At 41.7% G+C, this 21,476-nt stretch overlaps 1 protein-coding gene across 1 annotated transcript in view; it reads right to left on the minus strand.

The window, feature by feature from the left end:
• The window catches only part of XPO4 (exportin 4), a 78,495-nt gene extending 57,346 nt beyond the window's left edge, over positions 1 to 21,149 (minus strand). The window contains exons 1-2 of the mRNA XM_054272287.1: positions 21,069 to 21,149; positions 142 to 247 (exon numbers count right to left, since the gene is read on the minus strand). Coding sequence (XP_054128262.1) covers positions 142 to 247; positions 21,069 to 21,149 — 187 coding nt within the window. The remainder of the gene's footprint in view (positions 1 to 141; positions 248 to 21,068) is intronic.
• Positions 21,150 to 21,476: the final 327 nt, after the last annotated feature.

A 21,476-nucleotide genomic window follows, 5' to 3' on the forward strand; every position in this document is an offset into this window, starting at 1 on the left:
ATAGTAAGAGGCTTCACCCTCCATCAAAAAGTCCCAGTCATTAAAATCAAAACTGATGTTCAGAGCCCCAGCTACAAAAGAACAGCACAGTTCCAGTTATAAAAGAATGTACACACCTAAAATTCATTTATTGAAACTTACCCAGAATATGTTTGCAAACAGCAAATGGTGATTTTGATTTTCTAAATGATAGGAATATGTGTTCAGCATGTTGGCGTTGCTCATTGTTGACCATGGAAGGTGGTGCCTGAAAGAAAAAAAAAGTTATTCAAGCACTGATCAAAAATATACTAAAAGCAATGTCATATGAATGTCATGAATGTCAAACACATAAATGTTTGCCTTGTTAAATACCAAAACCCAGTATCTCTTGGCGAAACTGCTTGCTTTCAGGCATTACCTCTTCTTATCTAGCACTCTGCATTACATTGCATGCACATAGGTGTGAATATCGAGGTATCAGGCAGAGTGAATAATTTAAGTACAGTTTCCTAACAATGTTTCTGAAGAAAGTTAGAAGTCAGCTCTAAATTCAAACCAAATCTTTTTCTACTCAGACCAAAAATACCACTGCACATCACTAAATGCTGCCAAGCACACTCACAGTCCTGGAAGCAAAGCATTATTTTTTCTTTAGCTCTACAATTGTTTTAAAATATGTAGTTGTACAATAAATCCTGGGTTTTAAAAATTACTACAGATACATTCTAAAATAAAGTATATGCCAGGTACATACTACCCTCTAGTGTTCAATATTAAAATTGACATCCTGAGGACTGGTGTGATTGATGAGACAAGTTGGGAATGGCTATGGTGGTTCCTCAGCTTACATCCATCCCTACATACACCCATCCTATTACATCCTGGGCACCTTGGCTGCTCAGGTAACACCTGCTGCTCTCCTGTTAAAAGCCAGCTCCAGGGAGGTTTCTACCCAAAGATCAGCTCGAGGTAAAGCATGAAACCACGCAATAACCTGGACTCCTGTGAGGTGCCTACAGAGCACAGAGGAGCTGCCTGCACTGCAGCCTCACCTCACTGCACAACCCCAACACCCCACACTGCCCTACAAGGCAAAAACAGCCATGCAGAAAGTATCAGCAGCTCACAGCACCACACTGCTCTCCACTTCTGCCACTAATATTCTCTGACTTCGGCTTTTTGGGATTTATCTGAACTGCACAGGCTGCAAATACAAGATATAACAAGCTTAGCATGAGATACTCTAATGCAGGGCATTGATATCACAAACAGGGTAAGCAAAACTGATGCCAACCTTTAAGAAAGGAACATGCACATGTGTAGGAAGATCACATCCTAACTGCAGAGCAGGATCAAGGTAACAGCATAGGTTACTGAACTTCAGTTGAACTTCCAAACTCCACATTCCAGCCCTGTCCCCAGCAGTTTGAGAAGATCATGTGTGCCACCTATCTTTCAGTCAAGGTTTATATTCACTGCTTTGGGAATAAAAGCATCAAGACCAATGCTTTTAACATAAGTGAAATATTTTCCAGTAAATAAACCACAAGAAATCTGATTGAACAGGTATTTCTGTGAAGTAACCTCAACTCTCCTGCATGCAGCAGGAGCTGTTCCTAATGGGAAAAGCTGTTTGTGTTTCCTGCAGTGTGAAGGACCATCCTCCTCTGCATGGATTCTAGCTACATTCACTGCAACAGAACCAGCTGTACAGAATGCCAGAAGAATATTTGTAGCAGGTCATCAAACATGCAGGAATGACCCACACAGCAACAGCTTGATATACACTTCAGTCAGAGCTGTGGCAAATAAATCAAACCAACTGAAAATAAAAAGGTAGTTCTCACTTTTTTCCCTCCACTGTATGGGCAAGCATTTGTGAAAATGCACAGAGAACCAGACTGGGGAAGTGATTACCAAAAATCATCCCAGATTTTTTCACCTGGATCAGTTCCCCAGCCTGGTTCACCATAAAAACAAAAAAGCCTAAACCAGCACAGTATGGGACATATTGGGTGGTGACAGCTTGCTTTTTTCCAGCACCAGTTATCATTTTAGGTGCATTTAATCTACAGCCTCTTTTGCTGTGCAGTGCCTGGAAGTAGTTTTAAGTCTCAAGGAACACACAACTCTGCCCAATGTATTTCATGAGAACTAAGAATCAAATTTTTTAGACAAGTGACTTATTTTCATAACATTCTGGTACCAAAAGGAGAGGTCCTCCTACTCCTTTCTTGGTCCCGCCTGCACGGTCTTGTTACCTCTTTCCATGATACTTTCTATCAACGAGTCCACAAAAGAAAAAGAGATAGAGGGGAAATCCAGGGGCAAGGGGAATGAACATTTTGTTACTCTAATAAGCATCAAAAAGCCAGACAAGTGCCAGAGCCAGTGCAATGATGGGGAGAAAAGGAGTGGAGTGACATTTCCCTCTCAACACTACTGACCTTGCAGTTCACAGCTCTGCAGTCTCTTGAAGCCTCACTAATTATAGCCATGTTAGAAAGAATCCTTTGGGTGTGATGAAGTATAACATTTTGCAAGCCCAAGGTCATTAATAGTCACATCCTTAAAGCAAGAAGACCAAATCAGGGCTACCTGATCCAAACTCATTTTGCATTAACACATTATATTTAAGTTTGCCATACAGAGATCCTATCTATTTTCACTGTCAGGGATATCAGCTGCAAATTATGGCACCACTAAAAAAACAACCAAGGAAGTTTTATGGGAAATACTTCCTTTATGTTTATAATAACTAGAAAGTAGATTTCTTGTTTTATGTTATTTCAGGTCTTCTACTTCTCTGAAGTCCAGTTACAGAGGACATTTGACACCTTGGAACGGCATACAGCACATCATATTCCTACATTAATTTTTAAAATTACAATAACTTCATAATACATTGCAAACTTCAACTCTCAAAACAGTCCAGAGCGGACAAGTGCAACAGTAAAGGTTTGAACTGTACTGCAAAGCCACCAGAGGGAGCTTAAAGATCACAGTCAACTGCCTTCACTGCATTCAGACAATATTTATCTGTACAATGAAAGTAAGTCCAGTTAGTTTTTGCTTTAAAGAAAAGGCCAGCATATACATATTCTGTGCAAATTTAACATTGTAAGAATACTGGCTCACTGAGCCCAAGAGCCCTGTACCCTGGTGCCCAGCACCTCCTTGGCACAATAGGGTTAGAAACATACCCTCATATCCATCATGTTTGGAAAGTCCCCTAGAGCATGCCCATTCACTGGGTTCTTTCTAATTGTCTCCTTCAAACTCTTCTCTACTATCCAACTTACAAGGAATTAAATAAAACACAGTAAGGTAATGAGCAGGTTCTTTTGGCATGCTGAAACCATTTGCAGCTATATCACTTTCCTTTCTATACTGTCTGACATTACTTCTAACCATCCATGCTCTTTTGTCCTGCAAGCTACCTATAAAAGCTTCTTCTGGACAATGATCATCCTTCTGATTTTAGCATAACAAGCTACTGCCCCATAAGAAGAGGGTTCCTATGTGACACAGCATTATAAATAAAATTACAACCTTTCAACTACCAAAGCTGGATGGATACAGAAAATGACCAGAAGCAGCAATGCCCAGAAAAAGGATCCAGCAGGACTACTGTTTCAAATGGCAGCTATCCACTCAAAGGAAAGGGAAACTGAAAAAAGAGAAGATTAGAAACAGTGTAGCAGACTTGCACTAACACTTGCAAGACCGCTAACCTTAGCTGAAAGCCTGGACAACTCCTAAGAAAGAAATGTAACTGCAGAAGATGGGAGATCAACTACCAGGGAAAGTACACACTCTACTAGGAAACATCTGTTGATGTACATGAGGGAGGAATAAGGGCTTTGGGATTTTCTTTTATTTTCAATAGGAGTAGTTAGATGTATACAGATGTATTCAGAAACACCTGCTTTATACAAGCATTTCCTACCTCAGCAACACATGTTTTTAAAATACAGTGTAATTATGACTTACTTGCCAGGATGGAAAGTGCCAAGAAGTTAAAGTAATAGATACAAAAAAAAAAAAAAAAAATAACAAAGGAAGTAAACATGTTGCAAATACAAGATATCCATTAGGACTAAAGCTGAAGTCACTCCGTATTTGCCACTAACTGGTTGAAGCAGTAACACCACATCCACATTAGAAGGCAGCTTTTTTAGCTCCTTCCTCTTATCTGAAAACACCTTTTCCTTTAAAAAAAAAAATAAATGCATCAAATTCCACCCTCCCAAGTGATTCTGTTCAGGCAGTTTCATGTAAATCATCACAGATATACAAAATACAACTTTTTTTGATCATATATTAGAAGTTACATTATTTTCTTAGTGGTTTTAGATTACAGAATAGAATTGCAGAATCACATAATGGTTGGAAGGGACCTTTAAAGGCCATCTAGTCCAACCCCCTACCAGGGGCAGAGACACTTTCACCTTCCACCCAACCAAGGTACTCAGCCCTATCCAATTTGGCCTTCAACATTTCCAAGGATGGGGCATCCACAACTTCTCTGGGCAACAATTGCCAGTGCTTCACCACCCACACTGCAAAAAAATTGTATCTTCTTACAAGGCCAATACAAAAAAGACTGAATTGGCTTCTGACTATGAATCTCGACCTCTTCAATACCTTCAACACCTTGTTGAAGGCGATTGTTTAGTAGTTTCTTCTAATATCAATGTGGGTTCCAAAGAATATTTTACTTATTGCTTACCTAAGACACTGATAGTATCTTAGAAGTAACAACTTCTACCATTCAAGTGACAACATTATTCTGAAAATCAATAACGGAGTAGTTTTTTATTTAAATATTAGTTACCAGCTTGCACTGGTACTTCTGCATCAAAATTTTACTAAGAAAAATCCTGGCCACAATCAAATATAAACATAACTAAGGATGGGATGAGCAGCATTCATTCCTTGCAGGAAAAAAAAACCCAACTTGCTAAGTCAAAATTTGATTTTTCCACTTTTGCTGTGGCAAAACAGCACTGAATACAACCAAAGTCAGCATCTTCCTACAATTACACTGGGGGAAATCTGCAAATTAGCATGTCACAAAGAACACTCACGCACTCCTCCAGACTTCACTGCTTGGGAGAACACAGAGAGAGTACACTGGAGTGTTTTAAGCTGACACCCACAGTATTCCCACCTACCAAAAAGGTCCCCTATGAACAGCACAGCCTAAACACTAGGAGGATTATGGAAAGGCAAACATCCCTACTAAGAGAACTTTCTTGGTTTAAAAAAAAAATAAAAATCAAATTGCTTGTACCTGCTAGCACGAAAGCCAAGTAGGAGCCCCTCTTGCCAAAGGCAATGTTTATGTCTGCAAGTGAAGTACATTACAAACTTGACAAGAGTAGAAACAAAAATCTGATACTTTTACTGAAGTGTGACTTCATAAAATTCACCACAAACTCTTCAAACTGAGCTTCCAAATATGTAGGGGAATTATGACTTTCTTGCAGTCAAAAGGTACAATAAAACTGTTCCCAAACTCTGGTCTGTGGGCCACCCTTGGCTTATGAAAACCCAGTTCAATACACTCTTGTTCTTCAGAATGGTGTCTAGACTCTGTGCTGCAGAGAGCCTGGGAAACCCAGGGGGAAGAGATCTGGTTCTCTGTCAGTATACAAGGATAAGCAAAAGCCACCACAGATGGCAATGGCACTGCTGGGTCTGGACTTTGCTGACAGCCACCATCAGGCAAGACATGCTCAGAAAAGCAGGAATAAAGGAAGCCCAGATGGTTTGCCAACATGTCTCAGCAGGCAGGGAAGCCAAGTAATAGTGAGGCATATGCAAAGGAGAAAGATCATGAGTGAACTTGAGAACCATGTGCAGGGCAACACCATGTGATGGTGATAACATAGCTGAGGAGTACAGGCAACAAATAGAAGGAAAAAAGGAAAAAAAGGGAGAAAACAACACGGGGCAAGGAATAATTTTTAACTAGCACACATACTGCATTTAGGACAGCTAAATATATTACTCCACCCATGTAAGCAATTGTTACAGTTGCAACATAACTAAATAATCAAAGGTCATTCAATTTAAAATTAATGTACTTCTCTACCAAGATGACCAAAACCCACTAAAACCAGACTTCTATATCTTAATTAACAAAAATACCTTGAAATAATTACTCCCCAAAATAGTTCTGCTGTACAACCAATTTATACAAAAGAATCAGATTCAGAATAAGGAGATTTATAAGTTTAACCAAAGTCATATCAAGCAACATGCCCCAAGACTGAATTACCCTGACTTCTATGAAGTCAAGCCATAACAAGTTTCCACTCCAGTTTTAGCAGTAACACTTTTCAAGTGTTTCACATAAGCTTCTTTCCCTACAATATATCACAGCACACTCAAAAACTGTCACTTATCTTATGAAAGTAGCTAATTGAAGAGATTAAATGTAGAGGTCAGGCACAGAGAACTGGACAATTAGCCACACTTCGTTCTTAGATATTCACCCTACTTCTCTAGCAGACACCGATACCTAATGATGCAAGGTGTCTTGTTCTCTCATGAAGCAGATGCCACAAGCCAACAATTCAGGCTAGATGAAGATGCTCAGCTCTGCAATTGCTTTGCAAGTAGATCAGACGTTCCAGCTTTGGGCACAAGGCCAGAAGGAATTTAAGACAACTGATAACAACAACAGCTTCTGCTGTCCCAGTTTGGATCAGTCACGACATGACTGCCTAGCTTTGAGTAATAATTACTACAAAAAACTCAGCTGGCACAAAAAACATGTCCAACTACGTTCCAATGACTTCCTTTACACTTATTATTTTGAATAATCATTTAAATTACAGCAGTGACTCAGTCTCCAATTCAAAAGATACTCAAGATTATTTGTGAAGATTGGTAAGAAAGATGCAATAAATAACTTCCAACCAGAACTGCACTAGAGACAACATGGTGAAGATTTAAGACTTTCTGAACAAAAACTTCCTTTGATAAAAAAGTCTTCTCCAAAAGTAATTATTACTTGAATTATTTAAACCCCAGAGTGCCCAGTATTTTTCAGTATATATTTGGAACAAATGTGTGACTGCTGGAGGAATTGCCTCCTACACACCTACTCACTCACATCTTGCTTTCATGCAGAAATTTAACAATAGGGAAAAAAGACTTATTTTTTCCTCATCAACTTTTGCTTTATATTTTGAAGCTGAGATATGTTATTAAGTCTTTTGCAAGTAAATCAGAAGACAAATTGCAGTTTGTAATGAGCTATTCTCAGTTTAGTAATGTTCTTGTATAAGATACTATATATATATACACACATATATATACATATATATATATACATACACACATTAATGGACTAAAGAGCCAAGTAAATCATTACCATCAATAACAAAACATTTTCTGAGATAAGACTTCTCTCCAAGGCAAGCAACAAACACTACTGAGGCTTTGCTTTTCAATTAACAATTTCATCTACAAATATAGACTATTACAGGCTCTCCACTGAAACTACCCTTCATTTATGTGCACAACACAGCTAAATCTGAGAAATATCCCATCATGGATATTTAGCCTACAGTAGTCTGGCTGTTGACAGTGAGAAGATGAATACTGACATGAGGCTACAGTTCAGACCCTTAAATTATGCCTTAATATAAAAAATTAAATGTTATTTATTTTCTAATCTCTACATTCACTGTTCTAACATTTCAAAGCACAAATGAGGTCTGACGTGCAGTTCTGTTTGGCAAAATAACTTTTCTAAAACATCTGACTGACTGATGGCAATGGGAAAATCCACATGGTCCCTTGCAGCCAGTAAGATCCAACAAAGCAACAAGAATTCAATCCATGTATGCCAGAGAAAGTTCAAGCAAGACAGAAAATGTGACTCACTATGTAAGAGGACAAAGGTAAGAAAAACACCCTAACTACACAGAAGAGTTACAGAAAATCTCCATGTTCCAAACCCAAACCTTTTAAAAGCATTTAATGTTAACAAATAAAATCAATCCGCTTTGACTTCAGTAAAAATGGCACATCACAACTGTACTAGCACAGGAAAAATGTGTTACTAAAGGGTACAAAAAGTCAAAGTGCCCTTACAACAACTGTATTCAAACCTCAAGTCCTGCTCTCCTGTTTCCTCACGTTTCCTTTCATTCATTAATTTCAAAATCTTCCTATTGAGAGAGGGGAGATTCAGCAGAAAATAACCCCCCATGCATTCTAGCTACTCCTCAGGTATCACAGGGCTGGTGGTGGCTGGCCTTAAATTCTGAATGATACCAAATTTGGCAACCTGACCATCTCCTGGAGCTGGGAGGACCATGGCCTCCTTATCCTGAAGCAAGAAAGAGAAGAGTTGGCAGAAATGAACCAAATTTCTCCCTCAGCTCCCACCAACTGCAGCTGCTTCTCTCTTTCCCCACAAGGAGGCATGGAAGACACACGGGTAATAGGTGGAAAGGAGGCCCAGCACCAACACACAACATTATCCTCACTGCAGGGTGGACTATCCCCTGGCAGGACCTGGTTCTCCAGCAAGAGACAGGATCCTAGCCTATCCACAGCCTCTAAAATCCTAATTGCAACTCGATCATATGATTCAAGTGGCTCACCTCTGTATTGCTCATTTCTGTGCCTATAAGACAGCACAGACACCACTTTAAAAATGTGCCAGGATAGTACACAGTGAATTTCAATAGAAAGATTGAAGTAAAGAAAGAACCATTGTGATCACTCTTCTACTAGACAGGAGATCATAATAACGCTGGTAATGGCAATACTCGTTTTCCAAAGTTCATAACTTGAGATGTACACAATATACCCATTTATCAGGCTCACTACACATCAAATACAGTCAGCATCTGCTCTCCCTCAGCAAAAGAAACTTTCATACTGTGTGTGAAGAAGTGTCTTATACTATCCTTTTTTTTCCTATTGTCCAATTTCAAATTATACTTTCTGAAAGAACAGCTATAACCATCCATTGCTGTAAGGGCGGCATTACTTTTACTTGCATGTAGCCTTCTACAGTGAGCATGTGCAGCGGAGTGAGACATCACAGGGGTAACCTCCATGCACCTCAGACCCCAAAACACAAGGCAAAAGCCATCATTACATAAAATATTTAAACTGAGATAGTCATAAATTTTGATTTCTGAGCGTTTTAGGCTTTGACTCCTATCAAAAGGGCATTTCCTCCCACCAAGCTAATAAAGAAAGGCAGGCACACAAGGCAGCCAGTTTTCCTGCCAAAATTCAGAGTTCAGCACTTCCTCCGCCATCAATCTTGTTAAAATGTCAAAACCATTTTGTCCTATCATAGTTATTTAGTAAGAGTTGATTAAAAGCAAGATAAGGAAGTTTCTAAATTTTTTCTATATTTGATGTGGAAAACTCCTTTGGTTTACTGTACTTTCAAAATGGCATGGCCTAAAACCCCTGCCTTTATTAATGGCTTTTAACTGTTAAGGCACTAATGAAAACTTACACACACAAGTCAAACACACACAAAGTACAATATTTGAATCATGTAAGAAAACAGAATAAGATACAGACAGATACAAGGTACAGACAAGAAATCAAGGTATAGCAAAAAAGAGGAGCAGAATAGAGGCCAGAGGAGGAAGTTCATAACCTGCATTAGGTGGAAGATAAAGTCAAGAGAATTTGTGAAATTGAAATTAATTTTGTGAAAAGAATAACATCTTTCGCTCAAACCCAGGAAAAATTATGAACTTTCACTGAACACACCTCGAGAAAGGTTCTTCCCACGTTTGCCCATACTGGGAAACAGCGAAAATCCATCTAGAATGTTACATACTTGAGACAGTAAGATGTTTTCTACTTTTACCTTGTTTTCCCACTTTGTTCCACTCTTGCAAATACAGCCTGAATCATGATACTGAAGTTACACACGTCTGTATTCATCCTTTGATATACAGAAGCAGACACATGACACATATTTTGAGAAAACTTCTTCTAAACATGAGTGTTCTATGATAAAGTTGGGGTTTTTTTAATCCCTACAGAAATGTTTTGGGATTTCATTTAGAAGATGCAATTTTAGGACTCCCTTATAGTGAGTGCCTGAGCTCACACTAAGAAACCTGCACAAATTAGCCAAGTCTCAAGTTCTGAACAGTCAAACGGCTCCACACATTCAGGCTCCACTGAAAAAATGATCATGAAGAAATGTGGTCATAATCATATATTTTATTCTCAGCCCTCTTAGAGGGAATATTACTGTAAAATGAACAGAAGACTAGCTCCAGAAACAATATTGTTATTTCTCTTGATATTAGAATTTAATATTTATATATTCCCCACTAAACAATTCATTATTCTGAAGCTACCCAACATCTGTTCCTAATCCCACTTAAAGCAACTTCACAAAATAAAGGGTTTGCAGCTTACTCTCCCTAATTCTCTCAGGAAGAAGCACATTTGTTTTTGTGCTTGGGCTTTGGTGCTTGCTGTTGACAGGTGAGGAAAGCACTATTCATATTCTTGTCACCAGAAAGGAGTGTGCCTGTTTTGCAAGCTTATTTGCACATTTCCTCAATAACAATGCAAGATGTAGTCATCTGGGAAGCTACCAAGACCATGGTTGAAAGAGAAGTCAAATAGCAGCAACATTATTGGCAAAATAAACAGTAGATGCCAGTGGCCCAAGAGATGAAAAAGCTAAACTAAATGTGAACAGTTAAGATCTTGATGAAAAACAAAACAAAAACAAAATTATGATGTAGAAAAAACGCAAAGCTCTTTTTGCACCTAAGATGAGTGAAGGTTAATGTAATAGTTTTCAGCCACGGCTTCAACGACACCCAACTCACCTTTAAGGCACCTAGAATCAAACCAGCAGCTAGCTGCACAGCGGGAACACATTCCTTCCCCCCCACAGGGCTGCAGTGCTGTGCAACAGAGACACAGGCTAGAGATGCTGTGGAGATTCCTCATGAAATCTACCAGTGACACATGTGTAAAATGTGGCTTTCGATGAGGGGTGTCACATAAGAGGAAACCAACTGAGCTGCAAGGTGAAACCCAGAGCAGGCAGGCGGGGTCTGCCAGCACCAACAGCACCTGTGTGAAGTCATGGCAAGATGAGTGAGCGACATGAGTAAGGGACCGTGTGAATGCCAGGACGTCCAATACAAGACCAAGGTGTGGCAGATCAGTTTTGGGGAAGTTCACAACAAAACCTTGAAGAGCACCTATTTGCAGAACCAAACAAAATAATCAAAAGGAGAAGAACCTTTGCTGGTTGCCCAAGGCAGAGAAGTGACACATGTAGATGATGACACTAGTGAGAGGATGACACTTAACCTCACATCACCAGCTTGAACACCTTCCAGCCATCCCCAGACAGGCAGTGCACAGAGATAGGACTCCTCTTGTGCTGCCACAACACACAGGTGGCAGTTCTGCTGTAACTCATCAATGAGCCAGCATGGTTTGTGCTTGTACAATTGTTTCTGCTGCTTATTAGCTCTGACACTGTTTGCACACCATCACTAATGCCACAATTAATGCCAGTTGGAACACTGCTTCACAGTAATAAAGGATGGTACAACTGAGTGTTGGTTGTCATCCAACTGCACCACTGTTCCTCATGCAGACCAATGCTTTAGTCCCAGAGCCACAGGCACAAGTCAATGCACCAGCCTCTGGAGTACACACAGCTACTGCATTTGCACACTCTGTGTTAATGATGCTGCAACATATTTTTTGAATTCTGCACACTGCCCCTGCCCTCCTTCACACACTTTTGGAGTAAAAACCTATGCAGCCAGGATATTTACTTGTGATGTCAAAGAGTAAAATTCAAGGTCCTTCCAAAGCAGCCTGAAGAAGAGATAGAACATGCCTCAGTCACGTCCTTGTGTCTTAAAAACTATCAAATTATGCTTTTCCAAAAAACTTGAAATACAAAAAGTTGAGGAACATACCACTCACTCCAATGCAATACCACGTGGCTTTTCTGCAGCTCTTCAAATGAGCAGATTTCAAAATACACTTGTGAAGGATGCTGGTTTTATTATTTTCCATCATTACAACAGGATTCCAGTCTAAGTTGACAGTAACAAAGAGGGGCTGCCTCTCCAGAACTCCAAGGCTGTGGTGCTTGGAGATCTTCCATTCCTTGCAGCCATGTTAACTCCTCTCCACTCGCAGACACACATTATTACCCTGTTATAGCTTTGGCAACTGGCAAGTCCTTCTGACAGTCAGTCCAGCTCACTAACCCAGCAGATAATCAATCCAGCAAAAAGACAAGTAATGTTTTTTCTCTGCCACTCAGTGTTAGGCTGGTTTAAGCTCCTGTGAAAATATAGCCTATGTCACACTTAGAAGTTTGAAGAAGCAGATGTTCTTCACCTTCGCCAAGCTTTTGAAATCCCAGAGCTTGCCACCATAAACTGTAAAATTCCATGGCAAGACACCTTTCTGCACTTTGCTGATTTCACAGCCACAGATTAATTATACAAAGCCTTCAAGAGGCCCTGGCATAAGGCATATTTCCAACACTACCACAGCTGTGCCTCTAGCATTTTGCACAGCTGCACATAAAACAGCTGGCCTGAATGACAACAGAGTGAAATTCAAAATTTCAGCACAAATCATGATATACCTTTAGCCTTTCTTCGTATTCACTTTTGTAGTTCTATAAATTTTGAATTTGGTAGGCACCACTGAACCAACTTATCTGACTTACAAAGTAACAAAAGCAAAACCCATTATTCACTTGCTCCTACATTAACTTAAATAACTTTTAAATGTATTTTCTACTAAAAAATAAAATCAGTTTTGATTTGAAAAGAAAGAGAATTATATATGCTGCTTCCTAAGTGGTTTAACAACATAATTTGACCAAACTTCTTCAAGGAGCATAGGCAAGCTTTCTCATCTCAGTCAAGATAGTAGAATTGTCTCTAATGCAACACAGTGAAAATTACTTTTAATTAAAAGACACTTTTCTCTCTGAATTCACTACCCAATCTAGCTCACTGCACAACCACTCAGGTGGGTGTACTATTATCCTACGTTTTGGCAGAGCCAAAGACAGCACTGTACAGCAGCCACTCATTATGTCTCTGAAGTAGGAAAGTTTGGGGTTTTCCTTTTTTTGGAAAATGGGAAAGGGGAAGAAGAGGGACTATTTAAAGTATATCCTCTTGTCAGTTTTCCTTCATTCCCTAAAATCCCTATTTTAACAACTACTCCCTGTTCAACAAGATGTTTGGGACTTCCAAGTCCAAAGGACCAATGTCTCCTACAGCTCAGATCTGACACTTCTCCTTGTATGCCACATCTCCCAGCACATATGTGGGTTTATGCCGCTCATACACCCCACTACACATCAAAATTGCAGAGATCTTATGTACACCTAATTCAGACAGACTTTTTAGAGTCAAAACACTGTCAGAAACTGATGAAAAGGAGTATTTTACTTATCTGCTTGTGACAGGATCAGCTCAACTTAATAATCAGGAGGATTTCTGCCCCCTCTCCATAGGGAAAGCTGTTAATTAACTAATGAACACAGATTAGCATAACAACGATAAGACTCTTAGGAAGCAGGTTAAAGGGAAAACAGCAGTAGGTAGTGCCTGAAGAAGAATAATCCAGATGGAGTTATGGACTAATGAAGCTCCCCAGCAGATGAATGTAGACGCAAGCACACAGTATTTACATTGATTACTCAGAACAAAACATAGAAATAGGCCAATGCAATGGTGACATGTCAAATGGGTGTGAAACATATTGATTCAAAAAGACTGTGAAACAGTCAGGGGAAATAAACTCTAAGCACGCATAATCCCATTTCACTAGATTTTAATTTCATCAAACACAATGTTTACTTTTCAAAGATATCAGAATTTCTATCAGTTCTCACTTCTCTAATCTCAACTCTTCACTTCAGTACAGATAAGCTCCATGCACATTTGGTCTTGGCTCCCAGTTAAGAGTTTCACTAGCACGATGCACACGGCATGCGCATTTATCTCCCAGGCTGTAATCTCAACTGTGTGCCTGTAAAATGCACCAACCATACCAGCTCTTAAGCAAAAGAAGAAAAAGATATACATATATATGATGGACTCTTAAGTTATTTAGTACTGTTCCGAAAAATTATCTGAACAACTTGGGTATGGTTCTCTGAAAACATCACCTTGCTGCTCTGAAGCAATTAAGAAAAGTACAATGTTAAGTACTATTGGGGAAGGAATACAGAAAAACATCAAAAATTTACAACCATCTAAAATCCTCAAGTACCTACATCACAGAATTCTGGTCAGTTCATTCAAAAACAGTTTCATAAATCTAAAAAAAAACAGAGGGATGATCTGATGTATGGGGGAACATCTCATATGACAAAATGACAAGACCCTTCAGTTTAGCTAAGAGATGACTGGAGGATGAAATAAGATAGAGAATTATACAAAATCACAATGGATACTGTAGAAGAAAAATAAGAACATGCTATAGTTATTTCCCATAATTTCAGAATGAATAAAATTATGAACCAACAGGCTTCACTCAAAGAACTATATTGTTTTTTTCTAAAAATATTTGTAAATCTCATTACACTCAGAAAAGCATGTAATATATATGCATAAAGACTAAATAATATATATAAAAACTAGAAGGAAAGAAAAGGCATTCCAAAAGCAACTGGACCCATTTGTGGGCAAAAAACAATGACAACACCTCAAACTTTTGAAATTGCTAATTCAAATAATGTAAAGTGTCCACTAGTAAAAGAATCATCTTTACCTTTCAGACCTCTCTAAATCAGCAGCTACAGGCACCCACCAGAAAAAAACCCCATCTGAGCAGAAATTTTCCCAATTCTAGCCATAATATAGCACACATCCTGCTTGTTTCATGGGTGACAGCTTGGAGGACTTTCCAAATCTTCTCAGCATTGGAATGATTCATTTGTCTGACTTCTTACAACAGGCAACCTGCCATAACAAAAGCAGAGCTACTCCATCTCTCCCTTTCACCCTTACTATGAGCCATGCTTCAGTCTGAAAAATTGCCTCACAATGAAGACATATTGCAACAAGAAACTGAACATCCTTGTGGAATAAGGATTGTCATGGCCTTTGTGGAGAACAGGCTAGCTGGTTATGTCAAGATGTGAGATAATGGAGAATTGATGAGGCTGATTGAGCAAAACCACAAGCTGGGCCACTTGCTCATCTTGTGCCTGGGCTTGAGCAAGGCTTAGCAACTGAATGTTGCCTGGGCTGAAGCAGAGGCCCCAGAGCCCAGTGTTGTCTCAGCAAAGTGCTGAAGAACCTACATCTCTGTGCCAGCCCTCAGCCTCCTTCACTGTGCACAACAAGCCTTGGTTTAGATCTGTTCCTCTGAGGAGACAATGATGGGAATACAGACCTGGTGAAGGTCAGAGGGCCACCAGTGCTGCCTCAGCCCTGTGGAGGAGCACACTGACGTACCACACTTCTGTGCTGTCTTTTCCAGCCACAAGATAGTTAGCTCAGTTTTATGAAGGTAACCAAAGACCCTCATTCACCCCTTGTTTATATATTAAAAGCCACACCTACCAATAAGAAAATAAGAAAACAGATATTCCCCCACCCTACATCTATGATGGCAGCAACAGGCAGCCAATGATTTTTAACTGTAGGCATTCATCCATTTGTCCAAGAAGTATAAAACCAATATTTGAAATCCTTCATTATGGAAGGACAAGAATACAACCCCATTCTACAGACAAGTCAATGGGTTTGCTCCTTGCCCCAAGGCAGGCACAACTCTGTGGTAAGATTTTTTTCTCTAACTGCCTTGGAGGTCACCTGGGAAGACCTGTGCACAGAGCTATGCACTTGTATTTTGTAGGCCTAGTGCAGTTATCAGCAATCTAACAAAAACTTATAATCTGCTGCTTCAAAAAACAGCCTGATCATGATTCTGCAACTACAAAAGTTCTTATTCAAAGTGACCGGACTTTAGTGCCTAAGTGGTTATAAATGAGAAATTACGCCTGTCTGTACCCAGCCCCTCTGATCTCTGAGGACTAGCTAGAAGGCAAGCGGGTTTATTTCCTGACAATTTCATACACTTACCACAACAGGTCTGGTCTCCACAAAAGGTAGGTCAAAAAGAGGCAACCATATAAACTGCCAAGCTTGATGGTATAAACAATCTGATCCTACTAACATGCTCCCTTATGCTCTTACTCTGTAAGCTTATTAGAACATCTGAAAGTGAAGTTTCTAGGACCACTGTCAGACCACCCAACTTTAGCCTGAAATCTGCCCTAGAATACCAGGATAAATCACAAACTAAGTGGTACCCTGAGAAGGTGGTGATGTGAGAATCCACATCACCCCACATACACACCCAACACCCACCCTTTGAAACAGACCACAGTCAAAACAGAACATTTACAAACTTTTAAAGAATGGAATTCTTCTGCAAAATCACAGAATCACAAGGCTGGAAGAGACCTTCAAGATCATTGAGTCCAATCCATGCCCTAACACCTCAACTAAACCATGGCACCCAGTGCCACATCCAGTCTTTTCATAAAACACATCCAGGGATGATGACTCCACCACGCTCCCAGGCAGACAATTCCAGTACTTGATCACTCTTTCTGTAAAGATATTTTACCTAATATCCAACCTATATTTCCCTTGGTGCAGCTTAAGACTGTGTCCTCTCATTCTGTCAGTTGCTGCCTTTACCCAAATGTTCTTTGAGCTTTCCAAGAGCCACACCACACAGAATAGCCTAACAAAAACCTCTGAACCTACTTCGCTCAACCCCCTGCCCAAAAAGAACTAATTTTAAAGTTAGATTGGGTTGTTCAGGGACTTGTTCAGTCAAGTATTAAATATCTCCAAAGATAGGAGATCCTACAGCCTCCCTACACAGCCTGCTCCACTGCCTTCACTAATCAAACTTAATGTGATTTTTTTTTGTCTTCTCTCCAGCTGGAATGTTCCCTTCTGAAACTTGTAACCTCTTCTCCTTTCAGTGTTCAGCTCTAAGTGAAGTCTGGCATTTCTAATATCAGGAGAGTCAGAGTTAGCAAGTAAATTGTACAGTGGAGGTATATTGCACACTTGAGCCAACCTGACAACTCACCACTAGCAGGGGCAGACCAGCTCTGTACGTGTCCAACAATCTAATTTCAGTGCCCCTGTGCTAGCTCTGCAACCTAAATGGCTGCACAGATAGCCAATACATCTTGCTAACCTGACAGAAATCCATTCCCTTGTTTAATTCCTATGTCATCTCAGCAATATTAATATCTTCTGCACAGGGTCACAAGGGAGAAAGCAGAGCTGCAGGTAAGAACACAGCACCTCTTTTTGGAGGGAGGTGGGGTGAACAAATAATAACCTGTGAATTTACATTTAGGTGTCAGAGAATATCATATGCTAGAAAATTTCAACCTGCTTTAATAAACTCTCAGCAATAACTAAGTGGTGTTAGGCATGTTTCCTACTTCATTCTCTCACGTCTGGGATGAAATTTACATTTCTTTCCTTAATAATACAACCTATGCCTTCTCTAATTGATGAAGGCAGCTATTAAAAAAGTGCTTAACTAGTACTAATTATATTTGTCATTAATTATCACCTAAGCTAAACAGAACATAAAAGATAGGAGATACAGGATCAGGGGACACCATGCCAGTAGGAAACAGAGGAGGAGCAAATTAAATCAGGTCATACAGATGTTGGTGTATGGTCTTTACCAAGCCAAAGTCACACAGGCCAAACATGGACACCAGCCTGTGGCACTGAGAAACTTCACAGCAAAGCATTCATGGGGATCTTACTTCAGGTGAACACCATGCAACTTTACTAGAAAGTTAATTTTTATATCTCAAATACTTTTATACATATTACAGCACCAGCCTGCCAAATCATATTTGGCAGCTAACGACAAGATAAGTTTCATCTTTTAATAAAAATTTGTCAATTTAAATTGACAAATTCCAATCCTTTCTCAAATTAAGCCTTTTGAATGTGAGCTACCTAGAATCTGTTGAAAGGCATTAGTGGTAACAAGGGAAAAGCATTTACATGAAGCTGTAGAAGAGCTTGGTGAGAGAGAAGATTGAACATTTCCAGGTTTTAAACATGGCACGCCATGGTTTGTAAAGTCCATAAAGATCAGCAATTTAGGAGATCAGGACATGGGTGTTCTTTATCTGATATCTAAAAAGTAATTTTTCAAAGGTAAACTCAATTAACCCAGAGCAATGAAAAAAAAATTATGAAAATACTTCTCAAAGATTTAGAGAGCTCACAGTAATCCATGCTTATCCTCAAGGAAAGTTAATTAAACACATTCAGGTCTTTTTATTAGCATGCCATTATTTTCCTCAAAGCTTAGTACTTCTATTTGAAATCAAGGCAAGCATCAAGTAAACCACCACCACTCCCTGCTCTGTATTTTGAAATGCTGAAAATCCTTTGATGCATCCCTAGCCATCCATATTTTGCAAGGATTGCCACTGTCTCAGCTGCAACAGACTGTAACACGAAAACCTTGCTGAATCCCCCACAGCTCCCTGCCCAGTTAAAACCTTCTGCCATCTACTGTCAGACCATTCACAGCTCTGCCCTTTCCCACTGCTTCAGGTAAGGCTCCACTGCAAGGCGGCTGACTCATGACCTCCAACAGTAGCAGCAGGTTCATCACCCTTCACAAGTCCTCAGATTTTTACATAAACACCTTTCTAAGTGATCCCAGCAGGTTGCTTGATCAGTTCACCCCTCCTATCTACCACACAGAGATAACTTCCCATCCTCATCCCTAAGAGGACCTTTACCAAACAGTGCAGCCCCCTGGCTAAATGAAATTCAGATCATCACTGTCCAGGTGCAGTCCTGAAACACAATCAGGCCCTTCTTTTTGCACAGACAGAACAGGAGCAGAGCTCATAACTCTTTCAGTCCCTGGGGTCTTATGTACACCTTTGTGAAGCACCTGCTGAGCTGCACTCCTCTCCTGCATCCCTCCTAAGATTCAGTGATTTCTGAGAAGGAACACAGGGCAATAACCCTAAACAGTTCTCACAGCTCTTCCACGGCCAACCCTGTTTAAAGCCTGGTTCTGAGTCCTCACCCTCACAGAGAGCACTAGTGAATATCTCTGTTTCATGCAGCTTCCTCGGTAAGAGCCATCTAACTAGTTCTTCTCAGGTTAGTGTTGTCTATGAAACTTCCAAAATCAGCTGTGGAAAAGAAATAAAAGAAGAAAAAGCTAAATATCACAAGTCAGGTTTCATACAGTCAGAGGCTGTAGGGAGAAAGGATCCTTGTTGAATTTCTACCCGACATCCATGCGCTTGCAGACCCAAGATATATTTTTACCAGCAAGTTCAGCAACTATTCTTCAACAGAATCACAAACATTTCCATAAGAGGCTTGCACCTTTTCACTGTATTAAAGTTTTTATTTAATTCAACTCCACAGTAAGCTGCTTTTCCCTCTCTGTGCTAGCCGGCTATGCTAGAGAAACAATGCCCACAAGAAGTTACCTTTAGTCTTCAAGCACAGATGCAAGACTTTGGAGATGCCACTGCACATGCCAGTGGTTTGATACTGAAAATACTTAACCATCAGCTTGGTTCCACACCCCTGTTCTGTTACACAGTAATACTTTCTACCAATTTTCCTTTCCAAGTCAAACTCTCCTAGTAATTACTGCATTTGTGTTATTTGTAAAACAGAGATACACAGACCTTACCAGAACATCTAACAATCCACACAGACATGTTTTGTAGAGCATGCACAAACTAAAATCAGCTCAAAGCTTGAAGCACATCACTAGTGGCATACTTTGTGAAGTATTCTTCTAAAAGGACTAGTGCTTGCTGCCAAGCTACTTATCTTTACTGTCCTGCTTGGAAACAGTCAGTGTTTTTACTTGCAAGGAGTAATACACATGACTAAAGATTATCACCTCTCACTTTACAGTCGGGCTATTTCAGTGAGACCTTAAAACACAATCGTTCAGGCTCTGGCCATTGGTTACTTATTGATACCAGAAAAAAATTGCTGGTATTTATTTGGTTCTTTTGAAATCCCATTAATAGCCACACCTTACAAACTTTATTATTGTCAGAACCACTTTTTGGTAAGATAAATTCTGTAGGGAAAGCTAGAAGATGTACTAGAAGATCTGCAATAAAGACCTGTAAACTATACCAGCCAACACAGAACTTTTCATTCAAACAAGTCTTTTACAAGCAGAAACCTAGGATGCTTTAGCACCAGTGGTCACTATCAGTACCCAGCTCCATCACATTTCTGATCTTTGCCATATTGGCTTTCTTTTCCACGCAGTTATGAAAACAAGATAACACGCAGACATCAGGGACAGTTAATTGATTATCAAACAGATCAAGTGCGAAGCACGACTAATGCCTTTGCTTCAACGCGGCAGCACCGTGAGCCTCTGGCTCCTGGGTGCCCCTCCACTTAAAGGAAAACTCTGGAACCGGATCGCGCCACTCCCGAGGCCGCTTCCACGCTGCCCAGGGTGCCTCGCTGTCCCCGCTGGGCAGGGGACGGGCGCGTCCTCCCGCCGCTCCTCCGCCGCCGCGGGAGTGCCCCGGGCCCCGGCCCCGGGAGAGGGCAGGGAGAGTTGCTCACTGGCAACTTGGGCGAGGGTCAGGGCGGGGGACGGTGGCGTGCGTGGGCTGGGGACGGGCAGCCGGCCGGCGGGGCGGGCAGCACGGGCAGCCGGCACAGCCTGCCCGGGGCGACGGGAGCGGGCGGCACATGGAGGAGCGGCGCGGCGTGCGCGGCGGGGCCGGCCCCGGCTGCGGAGCCACAGGGACGAGCCGGAGCGGCGGCGGAGGGACAGGAAGGGAGGGAGGGAGCCCGCTCGAAAGGGGAGAAGGACGGGGCGGCGGAGGCGGCGCGCCCCGGCGGGCTGCGCCCCGAGCTCCGCGCCCGAGGGGCGAGGGCAGCGGGAACGGAGGCGGGGAGGGGAGAGGGGTCCGGCGTGGGCGCGCCCTCAGGGGCGAGGCGGCGCTCCGGGCGCGGCCGTACCGCCGCCCGCCTCACCATGAGCACTTTGGCCGCGTTCTCCAGCTGGGCGATCACCTCGGGGGCGCCCCCCGCCGCCGCGGCCGCCGCCGCCATCATGGTCTCTCTTCAATGACGCGCCATGCGCTGCATTCTGGGGCGAGGCGGCCGCGCGGCCAATCCCGGCCCGGCCCGGCCCCGCCGCGGAAGCGAAGCGGCAGCGCCGCCGCAGCACCGCCAGCGCCGGGCGGGGACTGCGCCCGCCCCGCGCGCCTCCCTCCGCCCGCCCGGCTCCGCCCGTCAGGCCCCGCCCCGCCCGGCCCGGCCCGGCCCGGCCCGGCCCGGCCCGCAGAACGCGGCGGGACCTCCCGAGCCGCGGGGCGGGGCCGCCGCTCCCCGCCGGGCCCAGGTCGCCGCACCTGCCCGGCCCGCAGTTTGTTAGGGGTG

The sequence above is a fragment of the Melozone crissalis genome, unplaced genomic scaffold, assembly GCF_028551555.1.
Source record: "Melozone crissalis strain CALT ecotype California unplaced genomic scaffold, PUWL_Pcris_2 ptg000013l_1, whole genome shotgun sequence".
Classification (NCBI taxonomy): Eukaryota; Metazoa; Chordata; class Aves; order Passeriformes; family Passerellidae; genus Melozone; species Melozone crissalis.